Genomic DNA, 27,382 nt, shown 5'->3' with positions numbered 1-27,382 from the left:
AGATGGAATTAAAATTTGATTGATTATGACCCTGATTTCACTTTTTCACATTGATGATGCAATAAAAGACGAAAAGCCCCCAACAAATTATATGTGACGGACTGGGGCTGGATAATATGGCCAAAAAACACATTTTTTTCAAGCTTGGGATCGATTGATGATTTTAATAGATTTTTGTTTGCCTGCAAATTATAAGCTTGAAACATCAGTTGAGAAAGAATAATAAAAGACCTACACCACTTACAAGGCTATCATCATCACGCATAAAATGAAGACAGAGCAGAGAGAAAAAAATGAATCTGCTGTTGTTTGTGTTTCTTTACAAGACGTCAGCCTGATATCTGCAGACTGCTGCTAGGCTAGCGTTAGCTACCCGGCAGGTACGGACAATCTGTACAATGTAGAATCTGGAAACCATTCATTCAACTCCCAGCTCTTCAACTCTCGTAATCAAAGATGACACCTCGTTAACTAACACAAACTGAGAGCACAGATCAGTGAGCAGAGTCTATTTCAGTCTGTTCTTTTAGATGTGACCGTTAAATTCACTGTGAGATAGTCAGGGACAGCTAGACACCTGGAGTCAAACACAGACCCGTAAACTGCGGCAGGTACGCATGAAGTGTAACTAATCACGTCGCAGTTCACGGGACTGTTGTGACTCAAAACGGTCAGCTCCAATTACTCTTTGTAATGGCTTGATTTTATGATTTAGATGTTTTATACATTGTGCAAACAAACAAAAAAAGGTAGATATTGACCAGCATATTAATAGACCATTTTAAAAATCTGAATGACTGGTAATCAATAAAAACGAAAAAGCTTTTTTTCTTATAATATGCCTGTTCTTCTGCGTTATATTTTTTTTGTCAAGTAATACCTTTGCAGTGATGCCATGAATGTTTTCAACTGAACATGATAAACTTCAAACTACCACTGGGAGTATTTCTGTCAGAGTTGCCCGTCTATAGCACGTTGCCGTGAGACGTTGTCCGTCTGTGATGTCCTTAATGCTATTGGACAGGTATGGGATTGTGAATCAGTGGCCACTGGAGGAGGCAGATCCCGGCTGTCTACTTGCTCATCACTGGGTGCTTCGATTCATTTGTTCGGTTCCCGGATGCCTGTCTTTCCCTCAGGGCGATACCCAGCATGCCCCGGCTCTTTTTCTCACAAAGGGATTGCCTCACAAAAAGAGTCGATGAAGGAGACGGGAGAAGCAGACCACATGCGTGTGACCGTTTGATGTTTCAGAACTCTGTTTCAGTCTGTGCGGACTGCTTACATTATGCTTTCAGCACATGCAAAACACAAGCCAGGCTTTATCATCTGTCATTTGGGTGCGTGTGTGTTGACATGTACTGTTTTTGTGTGCTTCTGCTAGTGTGGACTGTTTTTTTTTTGAGGATGTTCACAGCAAAACGGGCAGGAGAATGGTGATCAAAGTCTTAACCTCACTGCATTAATCATGACCTGCTTATAATCCAAAGCCTGCAGAGCCCCTAACGCTGCCTCTTTGGTTTGTGTGTGTGAGTTTGTGCACATGTTGATACCATAATCAGCAGGGAATGCTTGTTAATAATACATTTACAGCTTTCTATCTGTGGTCTCTTGCTCCTCTGTTCTCTCTGGCCTTGAATGTTTCTCTCTCTTTTTGTATCTCTTTTGGTCTCTCCCTCTCCTCCTCCCTCATTCTTCCCTCCCTCCATGCTCCCCTGCGTGCTTCTGTTTTGCATGGAAGTGGTTGTAACTGTTGCACTAGCACAGCTTGGGTTTTCACTGGTCTGCAATGAAGCTTCTGTTGGACTTTTGATTCAGGCTGCAACTAATCATTAACCTTCATTATCGATTAATCTGACAATTATTTTCTCAATTAAATGTTTTGTGTATAATACATACAGTAGGCTGGGCAATTGATGATTACCTAAAATCAAAATCACGGTAAATTGTCACATTTACCTCGGTAACAATTAATCAAACGATATCTTATTAAATACATGTAATTCTCCGTCCTCACAGTGGAGCTCTTATTAGTTATTTCTACTGAAAAATAAACAGGCTTAGTCATATTTATTTACATTTTCTCATCTGCACCTGCCCCTGGCAGCATTTCTCAAAACACTTGAGTCATTTTGTCTTCACTTGACACATACAGTTATTTATCGCTTTGAACTGCAGGTGGAAATTCTGCATGAGGGAATTCATTTATCGGACATATCGATATGACTAAAATGAGGTTGGTTAGAGAGTCAGAATGTCGGCTTGATTACTTTTTGATTAATTGCCCAGCCCTTCTGCAACATATCAGAAAATATGAAATATGTCTTTAAATTGCTTGTTTTGTCTGACCAACAATCCAAAACTCCACAATGATTAGTTTACTGTCATATAAGAAAAAGAAAAGCAGCAAATCTCCATATTTGAGAAGCCAGAACCAGCAAAATGATGAACAGTTGCCATTTAATTTGACTTGACTGATCAACTTATTAATTGATTTTATTAACTAATCCTTATTTTTCAATTATTATTTAAATAATCAATCAATCATTTACTCTATAAAATTTTCTCTTGTCCAAAATCAGGTCCTCAGGTTTTCATTTGTCCCTCCAACAGTCCAAAACCTAAAGATATTAAATTCACAATATAAAACAGTGAAAAACAACTAAAATCTGCACACTTGAGAGAGTATAGTCAGCAAGTGTTTCATAAATTACTTAAATGTTTAATTGATTGTCTTCAGTTAATGTTGTGTTGATTGACTAACTGATAAAACGACTGATTCCTTCAGCACCAATAGAGTGTGTTTGTGTTGTAGATTTGTAAACAAACAGAGGTAAATAATGTATTGGTTTGAATATTGCAAAGCTTATAATTTGCTTCTGATGGCCATGGGTGACTCAGTGTATATGTGTATGTGTGTGTGTGTATTTGTTTATGTGATACTCTGTTTATATGTTTGATATGTTATGTCTTTGAGTGAACTGCTGCTACTGTACCAAGGACTCGCTGTGCCTCCTTTCCTCCTAGCGTATCACAAAGATTGCCTGAGATAGCAGATCTCTGTGTCACCCCCTGCTGAGCTGACTCTGCAGCAGGCCATCCCATAATATCACATTTTTATGCATCCCTCTAATGCTGCCTGTAAATGTGCCACTATTTTATCCTCCCCTCTGCTTTCTTTTATCATTAGCGGTGCCTAACAGAGGGAAGCCTTGAAAGAAGATTGGGAGGGGTTTTACTTTGTGTGTTTGCCCTTGTGTACATGTGATACTCTCAGTCACACTGACACACACACACACACACACACACACACATATACACAAACAGGGCATACATGCTGATGTCGATTTCTGTTGCTACACTATTGTCCTTTCAACACAATATGGTCTTTGAATGAGCTGCTTCTGACTCAGGGGTTGAGCTGGGTTCACCACTAGTTCGCACTATAATTGCAGTAGAAAAATCATAATGTTAAAATCATATGTAGCTGCAGCACAACATGGTTGTTTTTCAAGTTTTCAGTCAGTCTTACAGTATGTATTTTTCAAATGTTTTCACCACAGTGTTTTGGTATTCTTTTGCAGTTCCTGAACTGATAAAAAAAAAAAAAAGAAGAAGTGAAGTAACAGAAATCACTGCAGCTGCCACTATTGATGACTCCAGTAAAACCTCAAGGGCTAATTAATGGCAAAAAATTAAAAATGGCAAAGTAATGTGTTGTTTAAACTTTGTTTGTCCTACTGCTTTAGTGATTGATTCATTTATAAATGAACTTAGACACCATTAATCAAAGACCGTCTTTCCAGTTACACACACTGATATGTTGTGAGCCTGATGGACCGCGACTGAGGAACGGATTGTAAATCTGGTTAAAACCAGATTTTGTTCATTTTAAGTGGAAATCTTGACTACACAGTCTGGATAATCTGTCAGAGTTGTCTTCAGATCCAAATCTAACCACGCTAATTGATCGAAAAATTGATCTCAGCCTTTCTAAAATACGAAACATGGTTGAAATTAGCGACCATACATCTGTGCAAATCCTTAGCAACTGAGTCGGGATGACAAATAAATTCTGAGAGGAGGCGGTTGCCAGTGAAGGCTGAGTTCATAGTGTGGTCAAGTGGAGTATGAATGTCAGACTCTTCTGTTGCTTGGACTGGGGTTACATTTGATTGTTGGAGCTCCTGTGAGATTAGAGATCTTGATTGAAATAGTTCATCTGCAGCGACAGAAGAGTAATCTATTATTATTAAAGGAGTTGGTCGACATTTTGAAAAATATGCTTTTTTGCTTTCTTGCCGAGAGTTAGTCGGGATGGTTGATATCACTCTCATGTATGTATGTTAAATGTTAAGCTAGCAAGTCAAGTCACAAGTCAAAAATTGTAGTTTTTAAATTTCTGTTTTCCTATGGATTAACAAAATGAGATATAGCACATGCTAAGCTAATTACCTGCTTGCTCTTTACTGATATATTTTCCAAAATATCTAACTATTCCTTTAAGCATATGATGAACTATCCTTGCTAATTTGTTTAGTATGATCCAATTTATGCATGGAAAAACAACCAGTCTGTGAAATGTATCGGCTCACATGATGTAGTTGGTTTTCAGGATGAGTTAAGATTGTAGTTCTCTCGTCTGTCGTACAGCGAAGTGGAAATATACATTCTTTAAATGACTCCAGTCACCTCAAAAAACAACCACCAGCGCTAATGTCAACGCTGCTCTAGTGATATTTTATTTCTGTTTTTTATCACAACATTCTCCTTTTTTGTTTGTCTGTTCATTACTTCAGTCCCCACAAGCTGATTTTGAGCCAGTGTGTGTTAAAACAGAGCGCTGTCCCCAGCGGAGACATCTTGACTTTTATTTCTTGGATTTCTAACAAAACCCCGGGGATCCACACTGGTATTTCCATGCTGTGCTCCAAACAACATATGAGGGGTTGTTTTGGTTTTCTCAGCTCAAATGCTCACATGCCAATACATTTGGTGCAATGAGTCACTGGAAATCTGTGTTTTTTTGTGTGTGTGGGTAGCTGCTCACACATGTGGGTGAGATGGACTAACCTACACATGATGTGTTTTGTCATGCAATAGCAGCTCTACAATAAAGTGTACATCTACTAGCGAAAGGTCTCATTCTCTCATACATAAAGATAAGGTAAACTTTTTATAATGAAGTATATGCAAGCGTCTGTGCCTACAAGTGTGCAAGCAACACTTGACTCAAGGTCTCTTTTCAATCCATGTGTCTAGACAAGCTTCAATCCAGCTGTTTTTTGCTTTCACTGTCCCTGTCGTTGCTTTTCTTTCTCTGTTTTTTCTTTTTCAAATTTCTTCCATTTAATTCCTTTTTTGCTCCCTTGTGTTTTCCCTCCATCCGTATCTCTCGGTGCACCCTGTGGCACCCAAGGGAAAAAATGATTCTCTAACTAACAACCTTTACAGAAAGCCCGTGGACCTGATGATTTTAGGCAGTGTTGGTAGGAAAACACAACACAAAAGGTCAGTTTACCATTTTTTACTGGCCAGTCTCAGGTTTACCGACACTCCAGGCCTTGTTATAGGTGCATTTATTATGCAAGCCATGCTGCATATGACCTAGCTCCTGTAGAATTAGCATTGACGTGGGTAATATGGCAGTGAATAAAGGTTTAACAGTGACCCCGTAGCCATCTGTGATAGTGTTGAGCTAATTAGCTTACCACTGATGTCTCCCCCCTCTCTCTTTCTCTCTCTCTCTCTCTTTCTCTCTCTCTCTCTCTCTCTCTCTCTCCCCCTCTCTCTCTGTCAGTCACTATCAGTCACTCTCGCACATATACATGCACAAACACACAGTGGAGTTATTAGCCATGTTAATGGGTCGGGTCCCCGTTAAACTCCTGGACATTAATTGTCAAGTTGAACAGTAATGGGAAAGATAATGGTCTACTTGTCTACAGCTTATTATGTAGAAAATAAAGGGAGTGCTTGGCTATTGAGCTTTGGCGGAAACACATTTAGTCACTGCTGCCTGTCCTAACCTTTTTTAATATTAGAAATTGTTGTTGTTATTGTATAGCACGACTCATCTATTTTTTATTTCCCTTGCTCTTTCCATCTGTCACTCCACCTTCGCTTTCCCTTTCTGTTTATTTATGATTCACTCGCTTTTTAATCTCTTAATTGATGGAAATTATAGAGTTTTTTGCACATTAAATGTCATATGTTGCCATGACAGATAAATAATGTAAATTAACATTTTTGTGGCAGCTATTTTGTGTCAAAATTTTTAGTTTTTACACACAAAACTGCCTTTTTCTGGTCAGACCAGAATAAATTGCCTCCAGGACACCATCATTTCTTTATATTCAGCTTCTGTGGAGGACACATTGTGAGAGGCCGCCTCACTTATGAAATGTATGGAAAAAGCTTTGCTGTTCTCCCCTTGCTCTTTATTAGAGGAGCAAGCTCCATCTCTCTGACAGCAGATATGTGTCCCTGTCACTACTCATACCATCAGTAAGAATAATGCCCCGTGAATGAGCTCTGTGCCGACTGGTAACATGTGACAACCTTCTAATTTTCCTGCCCAGGGCACTGTCACCTTACCTGGTCATCATCTGCATAAAAGATCACCCTGAATACTGCAGTGTGTGCACCTCTCGAGTATTTAGGATGTCAACTGTCCCCGCAACGCTCCTCCAGCTCTAATCATAAAGCCCTGGCAGGCAGAGGCTGCATGCCCAGAGGCCATGAGGGCAGAGGAGGCCGCTACCCCCAGGCCAGCCCCGGGTCTCTCTGGCCTACCATGACACTGACAAGGTGGAGGAAAGGAGGAATAGATTTTTGCCTTATAAAGTCTGTAACTAGAGGAACCTTTGTGAGAGCTGGTGTACTATAGTCCTGGAAAATCTGCTGTAATGATTTTCTTCATTGCAGGTTGTTGGCAAATAGTTTCAACTTAGAAAGACTCCTATTTTAATGTGGACTTTATTGAAATATTTAAGCGATCTCTAAAAAACTAATATAATGTATGTAACGAATGATGATAAATACAGATTAAAAAACAGATCTGAAGGACGGACTCTCCTCTACCTTTACCAGACATGCTGGTTTGCTTGTCTATTTCACAGAAAAGCCTCCTTTGTTCAGAAAACATGTTTCCTTTCGGTGTCTTTCTTTTCCCCTCCTGCCTCTGCTCCAGCTGTCTCGTTGTATCTGATCTGTCTCTGATCATCCTGTTAATCTGGAAGCTTTCGTTTGTGACCAAGAGCTCCGCAGACCACGTTGCACCTGTGTTCAACACCCATGCTTTTTCAGGGGAGCGTGGCTTGCAGAAGGTGTGACAGGAGGCCTGTTTAGTCTGCATCTCGGTGCAGCAGGATGAGCGGAGAGGACTTGTCAAACTGGACTGAGGTGTAGAAACTGAGAGCAAGTTTTGTACACGGTGAGAATACAAGAAAGAGGACAAGCAGATGGCTCACTCAAAAAAAAAAACAAAAAAACAAACCAAAAGCGAAAAGACACACAGGAGGTATTGCTTGTGCTGGAATGTGTCTTGATAAAATGAGGGATTTGAAATAGGGACTTCTTTGAAATAGTGCTGAGAGCAGATCTCTGGAATCAATAAAAGCCTACTCCTACACATATTTTCATTTTCAAGTTTGTCCGCGTTTTGTCAGGACACAAGTGGTGATTTTTTCTCTCTCTGGTAATTACTGTGCAATTTACAGAGCATCTTCTTGCTGAGGTAATTGTCTTTAGGGAGGCAAAGATCACCTTAACACTTACTTGTTTTTACATAAATTTAAGTCACTTTGTGCCTTCTGATTACCTGATTTATAAAACAAAATGGTAACAAGAAACCAGGTTTCACAAAATGTGGAAAATGATAAGAGAAACCCACTTAACGAAAGTAGATTTCTGCTGGAGTAACCTGACTTCCTGGCAATATATACCCCCCACTTGGGTTTTTAGTAACTAACAATATGTTGAAAAAAAGTTTCTGCACCCCTGAATGTGTAAAAATGAGAAAAACATTCAACCTTCATCAGTTATATGTATTTATTTTTTTATTTAATCTCTTTTTTAATCAGAAAGTCTCATTGAGAACAAAAAGCATTCATAGTCAGTCAGATACACAATCAGCAAACAGAAACAACACAACTGAGGCCAGACAGTCACAATCAATAAAGAATTAATAAAAACAGTTACAAGAGTCCTAAAAAACATCAGATTAACTGTAATACTAAGAAAAACTGTTTGGTTTAGCAATAATGCTGAAGCCTCAGTCACCACTAGTTTATTGTTAATCCACTAATGCTCCTGAAATGCTTGTCTATGAAATTTGGAAACCAAGAAACACCCAGATTTATCCACATAAATGACGTCAGGATTAGACGGACAAGGCAGAGAACCCACAGCGAGGCGCCTCTGAGATGAAAATGTATTTAATTCACGAAGGCTCAAGGTTTGGTCTTCTAATTCTTTGCATAGGTACATATTTTCTCTTCACAAACTCTTTCTCACATTCGCACACACACCACACAAACTCGGGGCTTTATCATATTTGCTGAACAGCTTATTTAGTGAGGATTAACATCAAAGATCTGCGTACAAGATCAATGTCATCTCAAAGAAACACAAAGGTTCTGAAAAGCTGCTGTTTCCCTGAGTGAGAGCATTGACGCTGTTTGTTGCCAGTCCTGTGATTCTCTCAGTCGTTGCCAACTCCCGCTCCATACCTTTAGTATTGTGTCGATAAGAAGAAGAGGTGGCGGTTCTCTCCATAGACTGCTGAACAGAACAATCCAATATGGGCCATAGCTGTAACGCCAAGCATCGATGGGCACGTCACCACAGCAGCCTGTCATTCTGGTCCAGGTCCATGGCCTACTTGGCCTCTTTAAGTCCCATTTTTCATCATTAGCTTGGGACATAAAACTGATCTCTAAGTAAAGCTTAAAGTGTTAAAAGTCAATTTCAGTTCTACCCTGATAGATTGTCCTGGACAGTTACCATGGGAACTGTGAAAGGCTAAGAGGTTCAGAGTTGTCTCTCTTGGTGGCTTTCAGTTCTTTGTGAAAGGGAAAGACCATCAGTAAGACCACTTGTCAAGAAGCCAGTTCATAGTGTTGCTGGTGCTGTGAGGAAGACTTCCCTCCGTCTTTTAAATTCATTACAGTAGGTAGTATATGTTTTTTAATGATAGAGTGCTTGCATACATGCACTCAAGTATCCAGGTTATCGATGGGTTTTTGGAGTATCCTGGTAATATATTGCACATGTAAATACCACATCCTGCTTTAAGAAATCTAGATAAGACCTGATAAGTTTTGAGAAATCTGGATATACTACCTGGATAGAAACTGGGATAATGTGGCCTCACTCAAAGTATGTGGAGACGGTGTATAATGCAAAGAATATGCTCAAATAGAAGTGAATGTGACAGTAATGGTTTTTCCAACCATCTGTTTTTATTTTTATTTTGAAAAAATCTGGAAATATCGCAAAAATGTTTTTATGCTGAGGTGGTAAAGTTTGTATATCGATAAAACCATAATGCAACAAATGGCAATGGAAGCACTGTGACTAAAGCATGACGTACATGAACCATGTGACTTTAATGTCCACTGAAGAGACGAAAAAATGGTGGCAGACAAAAACATCATGTTTTCTACATTGTTTTTCACTTTTTGAGGTTTGACTTGCGCTCTTTTAATTACGCCATCTTCTTGAGCCCTATTCTTCTGCAATGTTTCAATGGCTCCTGGTTGGAGGTGGATGGAAATGTGCATTAATTTCAATTTTCTTTTGCTGATTTTCTAGAAATTCAGTTAAAATTTGCGTTACATTTCGATGCACTAGCCTCGCTAATGCTAATGCAGAAGACAAATTTCGTTGTTGCTCCCATTTTCTATTACTAATGATTTGATAGAGAAGCTAAATCTAGCAGAGCACAGCTCTGTTCAGGTAGTCCAAAACCAAAATGAGACTACCCACAACAGTTAATGTAACTCAGTTGGTGCAAAAATAATAGATTTTGTGGGTATAGAGAGTCAAAGAAAAACCTGCACTGGCACACATGGTAATAAACCTGGACAATATTAGAATCATGCAAACATGTAAATATCATACTTTCAATATGATGAAAATCATGATAGGACTAAAAACCAGGATACTAATATCCATGTATACTCATTAAAACGCCTAATGAGAAACTACAGTAAATCTTTGCATATATTATAGCACAAATACATACAAGTACAATATGTTTCGACACAGGATCTTCATTAGGGTGTCTTGCTACCTTTCCTAAATTAGATTTCTAAATCAAACATTAGAAATATAAGTCTATATAGTGCGTGGTTGCAAACACCACTGCAGTGCACTAAGAACACAACGGGTTAGATAGATCTGTCAGATAGTGCCAGCTTTTAACAGTTGTGAGATGTAAACGAAATGTTTTTGGGCGTTGTGTTGTTAAGCAACAGAAGCTGAAGGGCAGGCTGGACAATTGATGGCTTGCTATAGGCAGAGTGAATGGATTCAGAACTAACATTTCCAATAATGCATTTTCTCTGGCTTCCCTGAGAGTGGGTAAGAAGAACAGGGACTTTTGTTTGTTTGTTTTGCAACATGGTTATCGAATTCAATCTGTGTGCCTTTTGTTAATGCAGAACTCATACAGTGCGTACTGCAGGACATCTGACTTTCTGAGATGTTTTGTTGTAACACGGACCCTCACAGCAACAAAACTAGCTTGCACTTTCATTGCTCTGTGGCACACATCAGCCTGAGGCCTCTCACTGTAAAGCACACAGCCACATAACTAATATGGCAAGTTGACATTGAGGATGAGCCCTTCAGTGAATATGTGCTTGGGAAAAGAACACATTGGGATTTGAAAACTCAAGAGTGGTGTTCGAGGGCTTTGACAATGTGGCGTAATGACAGCTACCACTTTGCATTTAAAGGAGTAAAATGCGTCGTTGGGCTTCCTCCACAGTAGCTTCTGATTTCCGTCTGACACGCAACAAAGAACTATTGATGTATGCTTGGGAACAGAACACACTGGGATCCGAAACCTCAAGAGAATCGTTGGAGGGTTTTGACAATGTGATGTAATGACTTTGCATTTAAAGGAGTAAAGTATGTCTTTTGGCTTCCTCCACAGTAGCGTCTGATTTCCATCTGTCACGCAACAAAGTACTATTGATCCTCAGGGAAACAGGCCGAGAACAAAACCTCTTCATCTTTTTGAAAACCGTCATTTAGGGGTCTGAAGAAGTTAACACTCACCCTGCCCATTCCAACGTATGTACAATTGCATATGCGCATGGCCATATTATGATAAAAGACAGTGTGTGAAACTCTTGAGGGAACTGAGGGCTGAAGCCACTGAATAAATGACAGGTAATTTTCAGTTGAGAGTGGAGCTTACAGACGAGTCAGGCGATCAATCACTTTGGCGATCGCCCATGCAGATTTCAGTCCTCCTGGCATCATCAAGGCTGATGACATCGATGGAGCGAGACAAGATTGCTTGACAAGTGTGTGAGAGTGAGAAGTGGGTGCCGTGTGTATGTGGAAATGGCACATTAATTGATTTCTGTTGAAAATGCTGCCTTTGTCCAGGCTATAGATTTATTCCTGCTAAGTAGGTAGCAGTTACTTTTTTGTAAGATGTGTGAAAAGTATAGGGCAAGTTTTTCATGGATTTTTTTTTTTCAAGTGTTTCTGAGATGGTCACAGCTGGAGAAAAGTGGATCTATTGATCTTAGGAGTTTCATTTTTCAAACATAGTCATCTTTCTGAGCCAGCTTTGATTTTAGAAAAAACATACAGTCTGCTTTTCAGATAACTTTATGGCCTTTTTGTCATAGTGTACAGTGGAGTGATGTGAAGGGTCCTGTGGTAGGTGGTGACAGTGGATGACCATACTCCTCTTCAGCTTAACTTGAGCTCATTACTTAGCTTGACAATGATAGACTTTATTGTGTATTTATTAAACAGATAAAGACAGCAAAGATGGAGCTAAAAGCTCCAACAATTTGGCATTTTAGCCCACTCAAAGCTCTTTACATTACATGTCATATTCACCTATTCGCACACACATTCATACGCTGATGGCACAAGGACACTTCAACATGCGGACTGGAGGAGCCGGGGATTGAACCGCTGATCTTGCGATTAGTTGGATGACCCGTACTACCTCCTGAGCCACAGCCGCCCCTAAAGGTCTTCTTAATAACTGTAACTGGTCACTTCAATTATATCACACTGGACTGGACCTGCTAGGAGCCAATAAAAGTCAGGAAAAAATAAATAGACAGGAGAGACCTGAGGGAAACAGAAAGGTAAACTGTTGCATTCCTGCTCTTTTGTGTTGTGTTGCTGAGCAGAGAATCTCTCTCTCTCTCTCTCTCTCTCTCTCTCTCTCTCTCTCTCTCTCTCTCTCTCTCTCTCTCTCTCTCTCTCTCTCTCTTTCTCTCTGTGTGTCTGGTAAAACCGTGCCACAGATTTTACCTGCTTTTCCCAGGTGTTAAATTTCAGACACAATTTCCTCTGCCGCTGTGGTCAGTCTGTGGTGATAAATCAGATGCAGCAGCCATTTGTATGAATTTCCATTCCTTCCTCCCATATGTTGCATCTCTAAACAGGAACGCCTTAAAATACATATTGCATGAGCCCAAACAAGTAGAAATGCAATTCCACTGTTTAGCACCAACAAAGGGTTTTCTGTTGATGTAGTAATTGATTAATCAACTTATTGTTTCACCTGTAGTGACAATATTCTCCAAACATTGTACAAAACTATTATAACACTGTCTCTTGCTTGAGAAAATTTCAGTTTTTCAAGACTTCCCCACTTAAATCATCTCTATCACTTAATGCTACTTGTTTGATTTATCTTTGGCTTGCCCCCAGTTAGCTGTTACTGTGTTAACAGTGTTGGAGCCTGACCTTTCTCTAGCTTTCTTTTACACACTGTCTGTGCTGTGCTTCTCCTACAATTTCCAGCTCAAAATAATGAGCAGGGCAGAGGTTAAGAAAGGCAGAAAGATGGCAAGAGAATGGAAGACATGTTGGTTGCTTACACTTAAACCTTCAGAGACAGAACAAGAGAGAGTCACTGATGCCTTTTTGTTTTGAAAATGCCAACTGCCCACAGTGTGTCATTGTGGGTAGTCAAGTGGACAGGGAGTGGTTATGTCATTGCTGACAGTTGCTGCCTGGTGTTGCCCAGCAGCAGGTCACCATAACACACACACACACACACATGCAAACCCCTGCTGGTGGTTAAAGGTCTGCTAGTTGTGAAGACTTGACAACACACACACAGACACTCTTCTGCCAGGGCAAGAGTGGGTGTCAAAAAGCAGCGCGTCCTATCTTAACCTTAAAGGGGACCTGTTATGCTCATTTCCAACTCTATGTTTTTATTCTAGGACTCTACTAGAGTAGTTTTGCATGATTCACAGTTCAAAAAATGTATCTTATACTGGCCCTTTATGCAGCCACTCAGTTCAGCCTCTGTCTCTAACAGGCAGTTTTAGCTCCTGTCTCTTTAAGGTCCCCCTCCCGATGAGCCCATTCTGTTCTGATTGGCCAGCTTCAGGAAGCCTGCTGAGGGGCAGCTATATCAGAATTGTGTTAAGTTACTGCTGGTGCAAACCCAACATTTCCTGCTTTATGCCTCATATTAAAAGCTTTTGAATAACTCAATAATGGGAGACTTTTGTTGTGAGGAATTTATAGGAAATTAACTAATTAATTAGCAGAACTTTGTTAGCTGCGCTAAAAAATGGTCGACACAACAACATATGGAGATATTTGGAGCTCTTTGTTCAGCAGATCAGTTAGAAATAATGCAGGGAAGAATGGTACAAGCAGAAACAGCCACAGTAATTATGATGTTTGATGAAGAGCTGCAGATAACCAGCACAACTCCAAGAGGTAAACAACTTATTTTGCTTTGCCCTGCTGTGTAATGGAAAACTACACACAGCGTGCCAGTTCAACTTGAGTCATGGCTCGGTGTGACTACCCCCAAAACAATGGAAAAATGCCATAATATTAGCAGAGCGGAGCAGTGAACTTGTGCACTGTGCGTGGAGCAGATGACCATATAAAGAAATCTGTCACAAGCCAACATCGGTTTGGCTGAAATTAGAAAAAAATGTTGGAAACCGAACATTCAGAGCAGTCTGAAGCCAGTGATTTTTGCTCACAGGGATTACTTCTACATATGTTTACCTCATTATTTGAGACTTTGGCCATATTTATTATGACCATCTGACATTGTAACATTATATATATATATGACTGAAAATAAGGAAAAGCATAATAGGTCCCCTTTAAGTGTGAGCGTAAGCTAAGATGACTTCTGACTGTTATCTCAAGTCTGAAGGGAGCCTCTGCCTGGGATTTAACATGTTTGCCATGTCTGCATATGAAATTATATCACTTAAAGACCCCCTTAGACATGAATGTAGAAAAATTATATTATGACTACACACTGAGTCACTTTCAGAACTTTACGCTTAATTAAATAAAAATGAATTCTTGAGAATATTATTTCATTTACTTTGAAGACTTGATGGAGAGAGAAGAGCCTCATCTCGTAATGCGTTTCAGAGGATTTCCTGCAACTGGCAATGAAGTGACTTCTTATGCAAAGCTGCTGGATAGACATAAAGATGGATTGTTAATAGAATGTGTTGCAGTGTATTCAGTAATCATTATTAATCTGTGTGTCGGCGGATTCTTTCTCAACTCGGCCCAGTGTTCATAAAGCTCGGTTAATTAGACTGATTGATTAGATGGTGGTGATTCAGAGCTCTCATCACAGCTCCTCATCCTGTCAGGCCTTTAATAAGATCAGATTGCTCTCATATTCATGCACTCTCCCTGCACACGCGTGCATGCACACACACACACGCACGCATGCATGCACGCACACACGCACACACACACGCACTCAAATGCACAAACGCACACACACACGCATGGCTTGTTTGGCCTGTCATAGCACCTCTCCATCTTTCTCACTGCCTGTCTGTCACATCCATATTCAGACCGGATTTACAGGCATGAAGGAAGCAGCCAAGCTTGCCAAAGCAATACACTGAAGACTAGAAACTACATTATGTTAACATGAAAAGATTGCAAATCTCTCATCCCCCCTCACCCCCCTTTTTCCCCTCTTCCTCCTCTTCTTCTCCCTTGTCTCTCACTGGGATCCATCCTGTGTTGCTGTCTCATCACGTCTCATAAATATGACTAGTCCCTCTGTTTAGCCAAGGAAAACATGAGACTGGATAGCTGGAGACCAAGAACCTCACATCTGTCCAGGCTTAACAGTGTACTTGGCCTGCATGTGTGCAGCATGTGTGTTTCTGTAAGCCTGTGTGAATGTTTTCATGTCTGTATACATCAAATATCTTTGTTTCCATGCACTCTTAAATGTGAGTTAGCTTTGCTAAAGCTATAGTAGCTTCTCTCAGTGATGCTTTTCTGATCAATACCCGTGCACAGCTCCAAGCCGACCACCCTGCACTTAGCACACAGTGCCTGCTCATCAGCACTGAGACAGCACAGTAAAGAGACTCTCCCTCACTGTAGTAAAACTTTACGACTTTCTGTGTTGCTTTTGTCTCCAGGCATCGGATGATAAGTATTCATTTAGATTTTTGCCAGATCACGAGTGCTCCGCGTCAATACAGCCCAACAGAACTCTTAAAAAAGAGACAAAGTTTGGTGTTTGTGTGTGTGAGCATCAGTTTACGAGTGTGTGCCTGACTTTGTGTGTGTATAAACCAAGGCTGTGATGAACCCACTGCAGTATCACCCCTAAGAGAGTATTTATGGAGAAAATGATTACCTTGGAAAGAACAGAACTTTGATGAAAATCGCCCCCCTTCAATTTGCACTTCACAGGCCTGCAGTTGGTGTCCTGTCGGTAATATTGAAAATCTGTAAAATTGCAGAGAGTACTTCAGTAACAGAGAGCTTTCATAAAGACATCATTTCAGCAGCCCTTGATTGAGGCTTCGTGTTGAGATTTACCATCATAATCGCTGTCATAGACGGATCCAAAACAGACCTTTTGAACTTTTTGTGACTTGTAGTGACAGAAAGTGTTCTTTGTTTGCCTGAAAGTTACACCTGGTTCAGTTAGTAAAAGTTTATGAAGATTATGTGTAATACTGTTTTCATCTGAATGCTGAATATAAGACTTCAGGGAAGTTTGCTGCGTCATCAGGTGACTGACCCAGCAAACTGACATTGAGAGCAGCATGTTAGAACGTCCCAAATACATGACACATTGCAAGAACTAAAAGAAAAATCTTTTAAATGATGTAGATGTTGACATAGATCCCTGTTCCAACTTCTCCCTTCCTGTAGGCGCTACAGAACACTGTACGCCAAAACAACCAAACAGAGGAACAATTTCTTCCAGCATGCCATCACATTTATGAAGACTTAAATCAGTCATGTCAGAAACAATCCCTTTGCAATAAGCCTGTAACACTAAAACATCCACTGTACTTATACATTATGAATATTGATATTGGATTAAATAAATACAAAGTGTCAATATCAAATATAATCATCAGTCGCTGTCAAATATGCATATATACTTCACAGTCTACAGGAACTGTAAAGGCATTGTATGTTGTCTATTTGTTATATATACTGTAAATGTCTCTGTTTTTTCCATCTAGTTGCTTGAATATAATAGTTGTAAATTCACTTTTTTTGATTTAGCTTTCTTGTCCTTGGTTTGGCTCTATGTTCATCTGCTCTTGAGTAGTTCATGATTACATCTTTTCCTTGGCGAAGATGAAACTATTCTCAGTGATGATTAAGATTTGGTGAATTCCTCAAGCTTGGATACAAAATTATTTGACCTACTCTCGTTTGAGTGTCTGCAATTTCTCGTACGTAACCCTCATACAGTTCGTTCTGAATGAGGTGCATTTCTCAACTGTCTCTCTCTCTGAGGTTTCTGGCCAGTAACGCAGCAGGCACAGCTGGAGGATGGAGATGGAGGTCAGACTAAAACTGAGTAGTTTTAGTCGGCAACGAGAGAAAAATGTTCTGCAGTGTTTTCTTTTACTCCGAAAAGAAGTTTTTTTTTTTTGTCCCACCCTTGTGAGGATAAAAGTTTTTTTTTGTGGATGTGTATATTCGATTGTGTATCATTATCAGAGTTCTCGTTTCAAACATTGACAAATGACATTGTGCCGGTCCTCCACATACTCCCTGCCATTTCTCTCACTGATAACACCAGCTTCACCTGAATGTGTGTGTGTGTGTGTGTGAGTATGAAATACACACAAAGGAAGAAATAAAAGAGTGAAAACACAATTAATGACGTGAGGGAGGCTGTGTTTGTGTTGGTGAGGATCGGCCAGTTTTAAATGAGGGAAGGATGTAGAACTTGAGGCGAAGGGAGAGAGGGAGGGAGGAAATGATTGAGGAAGGGATGAAAGAGATGAACGGTTCTCTGGTCTCCGTTTCCACCTCTTTTGCCTGAACTTTTGATGGAGTCAAATGACTCATATGATAGACGATATTGACAAGATTAAATGCTCTATTGGAAGAGAAGTGGCCCCTGGGTGCTGCCCCAGCGTTTTGTAAGAACAGACCGCCAGACAAAAACCACACACTGACATACAGCACTACCGCTTTTTGCTACCACAGCACTCTCAACAATTACTTTCCAGTTCTTTAAAACACACACACACACACAAAGGCTATCTTTATGACTGCAGCATTTCCACCATTCTAGCCCACTTTTTTTTTCTCCTGATTTCCTTACCTCGTTCACCCAGAGACCATTAAACCAGATCCCTTCTAAAAGGCTTTAAGGCCTCTCTTGGCTAGCCACTTCTTCATGGCTCTTTTCATGTTTTAAAATCAAAGTCCGTGGAAGGCTTTAGGGGGAGGAGAGGGGAGGTGGGGAGCAAAGAGAAAATTTGGGATGGGTTTTTGTGTTTGCGGGTTGGAGACAAATCTTAGTTACAAACCCATATGGTCTCACTCACACACAGAGACACACACATGTACACAGCCTTAATCTGATACGGTACATGCCCTCCTGGCCTGTTCTGCTCTGGTGGGATTCTATTTTTTTTCTCCCTCTGTCTCCTCTTCTCACCTGCTGAGAGTTACTGTAGATGTGTAACCTGCTTTCTTTCTTTTTGGCTCTCTGTCCGCTTTTACACACACACACAGGTATACACACACATACACCCACACACAACTGCACCCACACACTCCTGGAACACAAACACTGGTATGAAAGGCGGTCTGGAGGTGGCCTCTTCTGTGATTGGTTCACTTCTCTTGCAGACGGCTCTGATTTAAGGATCACCGTGTGGTGTGTAGCTTTTTGATTCTGCCGGTAGTCAACCTGAAAATGTTTTCCTTGATGGTTTTTTGGCGGAGGCCATGTTTGGGAAGCTCCGGCCAGCTCACTTCACCTGCCAGCTGCTCAGCTCAGGCTGGTCCTTCTGGAGCCAATTTTTTTTTTTTTTTTTTTTTTTTAAAGTTTCATACTCAAGAAGACAACTCCGCTCCACTCTCCCCCTATCTCCACCTGGCCCTGCAGATCAGGTTCCATATGCATCAGTGTCTCAGGAAGGGAGTGCTGACTCACCTTCTGTTAATCTTTCCTGACTGCAACGAGAAGTGATGGGTGGTGCGGTGGGTGCAAACCCGAGGCGCAGAATTTGAAGGTGCGTCCAGTTATTGATCGCTCTTAAAAACTGTGCTCTGTGCAAAGCTAGTGAGTACAGTGAACTACTACAGTTTGTACACACAGCTACAGTACGTCCAGGGTGAACAGTTCTGTTTTGGGTGATAAGTTTTATTTTTTTTTTGTCAAAGGCTTTAAATACAGCTACTGGAAGGAGGAGAGATTCTGTGCAAATCCTTCACAACCAGCCATTTTCTCAACATCCTTCCATTTTAGTCGACTGCCCACCTCAGCGCTCGTTTTTTGACGCTTAATTCTGATCATATTGAACGAGCTATGATGTTGAAACTAACCACTGGAGCCAGCTGGACATCGCTCCGAAACAGGAAATGCACTCTCGAATTTGTCTGGCTTCAATAGAAGAGAAAGGGAAATGGAGGGAATATTTGTTAAATATTTATTCTTAAAACCACCTCATTGCAGGATGATATACAATACAGTCACAAGTTTGGACACACCTTAACATTCACTTGAATGACCGGTACTGTATCTCCAGATGTTACTTAATTAAAAGAGTAATAAAGTATCAGCACTCCCTTTCCTCTTTCAACTTAAGTTTTGTTTTCTGTCAGAACAAGGTAGAATAATACAGAATACATTCTTTTACGGCAAAATGTCATATGGTGGTGGGGAAACCTTATGTTTCCAAACTTCCTCTTAAATAACCTTGGTTAGTTGCTAAATCATAACCTCAAAACATCTTTCCACTACATCATCTGTGACTAGAACACCTTTGTAGTCACCGTCCATTATGAACCTTTTTGCACTTAACAAGCACTTCGGCTTCATACTGATAAGGTGAGAGACATATCTTTGAGCTTCACTAGAGTTATAGGAGGTGTTTTACCCAGATAAGCCGTACTCTATGTGACTCGGTGAAAGATAAATGGAGACCTTGTTCTCTCTTTTTGTGACTTCTCTTTCCCCTCGCTGTCTGTCTGGGTTTTCCATCTTCCTCTGCCTCGACTCAGTAACCTTTAAGGTAGACCTGGAGTCGGGGGAGAGGGGCAGTGAGATGGGGGACAGAGAAAGAAAGGAAGAGGCCACATTCCAGTGACAGAGGTTTGATTAAGTCTGGAAGTGCGTATGTAGGACAGCATCTAGAGAATCGACAGGTATAAGGGCAAGTGATCAGCAAAGAGCAGGTTATAATAGTTTAATCCATGTTAACACAGGAGGAGTGTCTAATGGATCTATTAGCACAACATGCTATGGCAGAACAGAACTGAGGCAGGGAAAACAGGCCGGTGATCCCAGCTGTTTGGGCATCGATGAGCAGGACGGCTCTGTCCATTGCACCAAAAAGTTGTACATATTTTAACTTAAATAAGAAGAAAATACAAATGGATTAGGCTAGTGTAAAAAACAATGCAACTGAGGTGCTCATATCACCTACCCCTGCCACCAAAGACGAGACATTAGTTGGCGTTCAGACCAAAAACAGCTCTGTGCTCAAAAAACGCAGGGAGTGAGACAGTAATCCATATACAGAGAGAGCAAATGCCAATAGATTGGCTGAGAAGCGCTACTTCACGAATTCAGGTATCAAAACACAGGTGTTCTTTGGATCCAAGGACATATCATGAGACCAAAAAAAAACAAAAAAAGAGGTTGCTTTGTGATCAATAAGTCATAACCGACAGTGATACAGGCAGTTTAGTTTAACAGATCCATCAGTTTGAGTGGCTATCAGATGTAAAAATACGGAACAGTGGTTTATGATGCTATGAGGAGAGCTTTTACTGCTCTGTAAAGTTTTAAAGATGAAGTCGCTTTGTATTCCAGCAGAACTTGAGCAAAACCGCTTCCCCTCTTATTTTTTTTTCGAGAGCCCTTTGCGTCGACACCTTTGCTCCCTCAACAATGAGTATCCTCATTCAAGCTGCATTTTTTTTCCTGTGCTGCATTTATCTCTGTTTAAACATAACTGTGCGGTTTTAGCGACGTGTTTTGCAGTGATCTGTAACAGTAAAACATTTTTCCGTTTTGCACAGCTCAACATTACAACTTCATTGGCAAGCCGCCACTCTAACAAGCTAATTAATTAACTTGTCAATCATGCAGTGAAGACAATGCCCCTTGAGAGGCAGCGGTGGAAACCCTCCTCCTTTATGACTCAGATCTGTCACACGGTTGAGAATCATCATTTTGCAATGGAAACAGAAGATGAAAAAAAATCATTTCTCTGCTGCTCCTTTGGCTTTTTTTTGGTTTGGTGATTACATTTCTAGAAGTTGATGGTATGACCACCAACAGTGTTGATGTATAGTAGCTGTAGCAATATAGTAAGTTTTTTATTAATGTCCTCATATTCAGTCTTCATGGTCCATTTCTTCTTTTTTGATGTAGTTTTCATAGATTTTGCTCAAATTATTATTTTATTAGTACAGTAGAAGTGTTATTTAGATAATATATTATACTTGGATTTCAGTCGGCATCGTTGAGCGTCAGAAGATGACTTTCTCATACAAGTTGATAAGATGAGGTTTGAAGTTTGTATGTGTCCATCACTAGTTGATGCACTTTTTTTCTGTTTGACTTACCTGTTGGGAATTTCAGAAAGAAACATTGAAATTTTTGACAGGACCGCTTAGATTCGAGGAGAGATTTTTGTCCTCTAATGTTCTTTGATGTTTGTTTATCTTAGTGTTTTTTAAATCACGGTGCAAAGTCGAATTCCTTTTTCTTCTGTTCTTTTCTTCTTCTCATCTTATTTTGTCTTTGTGATTGATGAGGAGAGTTTGAAGAAGCACCGAGCAAGCCTACAGAGAGCACAAACAATCTCCCACATATTGTCGGAGTGTGTGTTGAGTGCGGTGAGGGAGGTGAAGTCGCTATCAATACCCATATTGATGACTACAGTGGAAGCTGGTGGAAATGTTCTGCTTCCCTATTGATCTCTGATCCATTATAAGCTGTTAGTAGACGGCTGGATGAATGATGGGGAGCGGCCCATCCATCATAAGTCGACGCCCACGCTCACTTGGCAGACACACTCTTTTAGCTGTTTTGTCCGTTATCCTCCTCCTCCTCTCCTTCTGTGATCCTCCCTCTCTCACTCCTTTATTTCAGCTGCTCATCAAACACAGAACACACCCGACCGCAGCGCAGATGGAGACATTTGGGCATGAATTTGACAACACCTGTCTGCACCCACTTGCTTTGAAAGATTGTCTTTATAGAATTATTTGCTAAAATGACTGGAAAGTTCAACTTTATCTCAACCTTTTTCGTGTTTCCTCGCTGCAAAGTGTCCATCAAAGTGTTAAAAAACAAACCAAAAAAAAAAAAGAAAAGTTTTTCAGATTTCTTTTCACCATGAATGTCACATGTCGACCCTGGATCTCTATAAAGGGAATGAATGATATTGAGTTGATTCTTGAAGAGAAGACATATCAGAAATAATACTCAAAAGATATTGATTTGAAGTCTCTCCTCTCTTCTTTCTTCTAATGTTGTCTTTTCTCCGCTTTTTTATTCTCTAGGTCACTGATCGGTCCGTGCGAGCGGTTGCAGAGCATTGTCCTGAATTGCAGATTGTCGGCTTCATGGGATGCCCTGTGACGTCCCAGGGAGTCATCCATCTTACAGCAGTAAGTATCAAACAACTCCGCTCACAAGTTTTTGTGATTTGTAAGAGCACCAGTCGTGTGTTCAATTTCAGTACAAGTGAAGATATGGTTGTTCCTGCAGCGGAGGAGCAGGTTAATTTCAGTCAACAGTTTTTTTTTTTGTGGTAATTACTTGTATTAGTAAATGTCAACAGAAGTTTTAGCATGGATGTTTTTTTTGTTTTTTTTTGTCTAATCCTTTTACCGTAGGCCAGCTCTCCGTGTTGCATCCATCGTCTCCAGGGGGGAAATTTAACTTTTGGGGAGTAAACTCAGGACCTCGCTGTGTGTTTTGAAGTTATTTCGTGTTAACTTTTAAATCTCATGAAAGCCTAATGAGATGAATCCTAATAATACGCTGCGGTTCTGACTACACCCTGCTGTTTGGATATTACCATGTTAATGAGTAGGGGCTCTGTGGTGAAAGATGCTCCATGCCATATAAACATGGACACACACACACACACACATACACACACACACACACACACAGTGATTGCTCAGATTGAATTCACAAGGAAATGCTGTACCTTGTTTTTCTTCTTGTTTATTTATTTTTCCCAACATAACATCCATCTACAATGCACGCATGCACTTGCATGCGAGTGTGTATAATATGTCCGCACCCACGTGTGCTTGTGTAATACAATTCAATTGTGTTTGATGTAACTGGGTGTACATGTGAGTGTGAACTACCCTCGTGAGCCTGTGTGCGCCCATTCCTCCTCAAATGCAATTACAGTTGTGTTAATAGGACTGAGACACCCGATGCCACGCTGCATTATTAGATTAAACAGCAGATTAATTTGTGCTCATGGTTTTGGCCCCCTATCATCTCTGCAGCCTCCACTGACCTTGGCCATGGTGTTGTAGACAGACAGTAATGAAGCCAGCCAATCATAACAGCATTAGCATATGTGGAGGTGGACGCACACACAGCCGCCTACACGCACAGTCCAGCACACCTCATTATTATTTATTACAGTATTAATGAAGGAGTTCAGATGAACAAGTCCATATATCTGATAATATTTATGTTTTTTTTTTTTTAAGCTGCAGTTTTGTCTCAAAAGAAAAACATATTTTTTTTCCAGCCTCTTATCGAGGTTCTGAGCTTTAACAAGACAGATACCAGAGATACATACAGAACCACATTTTCATCCAACTTCACAGAACACAAGCACACACAAAAAACAGAGCAGCACTGACACAACTATACACACTTACACATCCATTATGCCTTTGCTTAACCCTTAGAGACCCACCATAGACCCACTTTTGTTTTTTTAGGGGTTGTGGGGGCAGGCTTTAGGGGGAGATAGCAGGTAAAGAGTATTTGCCACATAGAAGTAGTTTACATCATCTGAAAGCTGAGAGCCTGAAGATTAATTTGAGATGCATCTCAGCATTGCGTGTCAAGTTTTTCTAGTCATAAATCTGTAATAAACATTATGTTTTGGTTAGGTGCCTATTCAAATTTTGAAAGTTTAGAGTGTATAAGGGCTTAGAACATTATGATGGAAGTATATGATGGTCATTCACATGCTCAAATATGCCTCGTAAGTTGTTGCAGCAGTTTTTGAGTTGATACCATTTGCTACACAGATTTGGTGCAAAATGTAACCATTTTTGACCACTTGAGAATTGATAGAATTTGTCAAATCCCTCCAGAATACCACATTAAGACACCAAGACCTTGAAGAACACCACAGAAAAAATCATGCTGTGATTTGGTGTTAAAAACTTTTGACATTTGGAGATTTCTGTAAGAATTGCATTTTTGACGATTTGATGAGCACTTCTATTCTGGAAACTGCTCAGAAACCCCTTTATTGTCAAAATTGCTAGAAAAGCCAGACATCCTCTGAATGCCCTCAGTCTTTAGTTTGTGGTTGTAAAGTTTCATGAAGCTGTGATCATCCTAGAGGTCACAATACGTCATTTTATACAGCAAGGTCAAGTTTCAAAAAATGGTCTCGCTACAATGAAATGGCTACTGTGGAGACTAACATCATCACACATGAATACAATTGGGCTCATTGAATCCACAAGAGTCTCAGCTTTCCAGTCATACTCAATTTATGCAATTCCAAGACTGTTTAGGGACCCCAATATGCAGAATTATTCAAATACATCTTTTTTAGAATAGGTGAAAATAACACATTTATACTGCATGCAAAAAGCTGCATGGGATTAGCATAAAGTGGGCATGTCTGTAAAGGGGAGACTTGTGGGTACCCATAGGTCCCATTTGCATTCAGATATCTTAAGGTGAGAAGTCAAGGAACCCCTTTTGAAAATAGCAATGCCAGTTTTTCCCTCGCCAAAATTTAATCTAATATTATTAGGTGTTATTATTCCTTCCCAACAAGCTAGCATGACATGGTTGGTACCAATGGATGCCTTAGGTCTCAGAGGGTTAAGAGGGAAGTCCAGTCAAGAGGAGTAACATAAAAGGACTGGTTGTCATAACATGAGGGATTCCTTGATATTTTTGTGTTAAGTTTAGGTAAATTTCTTCAAAGGTAATATTTTGAATACCTCCTTATAGAGCTAGACTGATTAGCTTATAGTGGATATACTGGTATGGCCTTATACAGTATGTGGTCGATAACAAGAAATTGCAATTACTGTGTATGTACGACAGTTTAGAAGTGTTTTCATCATTACATCATTTTTCTTGGGAGCACTGATAAGTTTATTCTTCTATAAGCGTCCTGTTCAGTAAATATTTTGGTCATGATTCTTTCAAAAAAAAAAACAACTCATACTGTATATCATCATCAGACCTTTGAAACTCTCAAGTATCGATGTTGGTATTGGCCGCAAAAATTCTGTATCAGTCAGGCTGTACCTCGTTATATTATTTTTAAAATTAGCTTTACATTATGATTATTTTTTGCATTGTCCATGTCAGCTGCTAAAATAAACATGAAAGGGTGACAACTCTAAATCTGATCCAATCAAAATGACCACTTAACAAATATATTTTTTGAAGGTAGTTGAAGTTTTTGGCCCAAATATGTTTATAATGTAGGAGTTGATGAGATGATGTGATGAGACTGAAATGTTTTGACCACATTCTGTCCATACAGATTCATAATATAAACATATATCTCTTTGTTTCTGTTATTTCATCATTTCTGTGATCCATCTCTTTCTGTCCTGCTGACTGGCTCTTCCTCTCTCTGCCGGTGTAATCTCTGACAGTAATTATCTCGTTTAGCAGTTGATTCCTCCTCTCATTCGTTCCCAATTGGTCCCATCCAGTGTCGATTTGAAAATCATATTCTTGCGTTTAGAATCGTTGCATTTCTGATGACTCCGTGGACCTGCATGCGATTCCAGGACTGCGGCTCTCCTCTCGTGTTCGATTATCACACTCCCTCCCACTTCTTTTCTTCCTCGATTGCTCTCTCTCGCTCTCTCTGATAATCTTCCCAACCTACTTATTTCCCACCTAGCCATCAGCAGGGGAAAAGGAAAAAAAAAAAAAAAAAAACCAGGAGGAAAATCCATTACTTTTATTAACTTCTCTTATATGACACATTCATTTCAGATTGATAGTCTTTTTTCTATACCAACCTCTCACAAATTAGGGTATGAGGGAATCAATTGAAAACGTATTTTCTTAATCAAGTGAGCTGATGGTTGAAACGGGTAACCCACGGTGCTGAGTTTGATGCAGATGGTTTGTAGAGTAACTGTAAAGCTGTGGCACTTATGCTCCTCTAATGGCTTTGCAGTGTTTCAGTCCTACGGGAGAGCTGCACCGCTCCTCTATGATGTGCAACACAACTCAATACTTGTAGCAAGGCGCCGTTTGATAAATCATCATCTTGTTAGCGACTGAAATCAAGATCTCTGCTGGCTGAGAGACTAAAGCCTCCTAATCGAAACTCTCCTGACCGGTAGGAAATCAAACTGTACGTACAACTTCAGACGTGAGCACAGACACTGTGGTGATTTTAAGAACAGACACGTGTCTGATGTGTTTTGTGTTGTTGTGCCAGGGATATACTATAAATTTTTATTTATGGTTGCTTTCCAGATTGACGCTTTAAGTTGGCTACGAGCTCTTGACAGTAATAATAGTTTTATTGATGAGGCTTGTCACACACCAAGGCTGTGTAATGGATACAAAACATCTTTGGATGGAGGCTTTGTGTGTGTGTGTGTGTGTCCCAGAGCTTTGAGTGATTTGGCGCTCTCCCTTAGCAGCTAATTTGAGAACTTTATACAGTATATATGTATACTGTATGTGTATGTTCCTACTATATCTGAGCAGAATCACTCTCCTAATTCAGTTTCAAAGGGTTCATCCTTTTATTCAAGCTTGTGACATGCCACAGAGCTGGGAGCGCACTGGATTTAGTGTGTGTGTGGTGAGGCATTGGGCGTTATTAAGGGTGGAAGGCTTCACTCAGCCGGTTTGAGTGTAACTCCCGCTCTTCTTCAGATGTGTGTGCGTTTGTATGTGTTTGTGTCTTTTAGGAGATGGATTTGTGTGTATATTAGAAGTGGATAAAAGACAGTGGTTCCTAGTTACACTTTTCTGTTGTTTGAAAAAGGAAAAACTCACTCTCTCAATGTTATTACCTTTTAATCTCTTTCTCTGTCCAATCTCTTTCTGCTTTTGGTCGCCATCACCCTCTGCATATGTACAGTGTCTCTTTCTTTTCCTCTTTTTTTCTGCTTTTGTGTGTTTTTGTCTTTCTCTTTCTCTCTCTCTCTCTCTCTCTCACACACACACACACGCACACATAGACACACATACTCTCGCTCTGTCTCTCCATCTTCCTGTCAAGCGGTGCTCTTTTCTTCTGGTAGTGATTAAGTCCAAGGTCGGCTCTATCAGAGAGCCAGTGTTTGAGAGCAGCTCTGGGTGCCAGAGAGCCTTCATTCCCCCGGCCTTAGATGTCCCACTGATGGCTTCCCCTTTTTGCCTGTCATGCCTACCCACAATACCCCTCCTCATACATCAGCCTATCACTGCCCTAAGACACTGTGGGCC

General features: G+C 40.3%; 1 protein-coding gene across 2 annotated transcripts in view; it reads left to right on the top strand.

The window, feature by feature from the left end:
- Positions 1-27,382, top strand: part of fbxl17 (F-box and leucine-rich repeat protein 17) — a 238,947-nt gene that overhangs the window by 56,030 nt on the left and 155,535 nt on the right. For both annotated transcript variants that reach the window (XM_044374728.1, XM_044374737.1), the window contains exon 7: positions 22,243-22,350. In XM_044374728.1, coding sequence (XP_044230663.1) covers positions 22,243-22,350 — 108 coding nt within the window. The remainder of the gene's footprint in view (positions 1-22,242; positions 22,351-27,382) is intronic.

Source organism: Thunnus albacares, chromosome 2 (genome assembly GCF_914725855.1).
Source record: "Thunnus albacares chromosome 2, fThuAlb1.1, whole genome shotgun sequence".
NCBI classification, from domain to species: domain Eukaryota; kingdom Metazoa; phylum Chordata; class Actinopteri; order Scombriformes; family Scombridae; genus Thunnus; species Thunnus albacares.
Note: the sequence above shows the minus strand (reverse complement) of the source record. Positions and strands in the feature narration are given on the sequence as shown.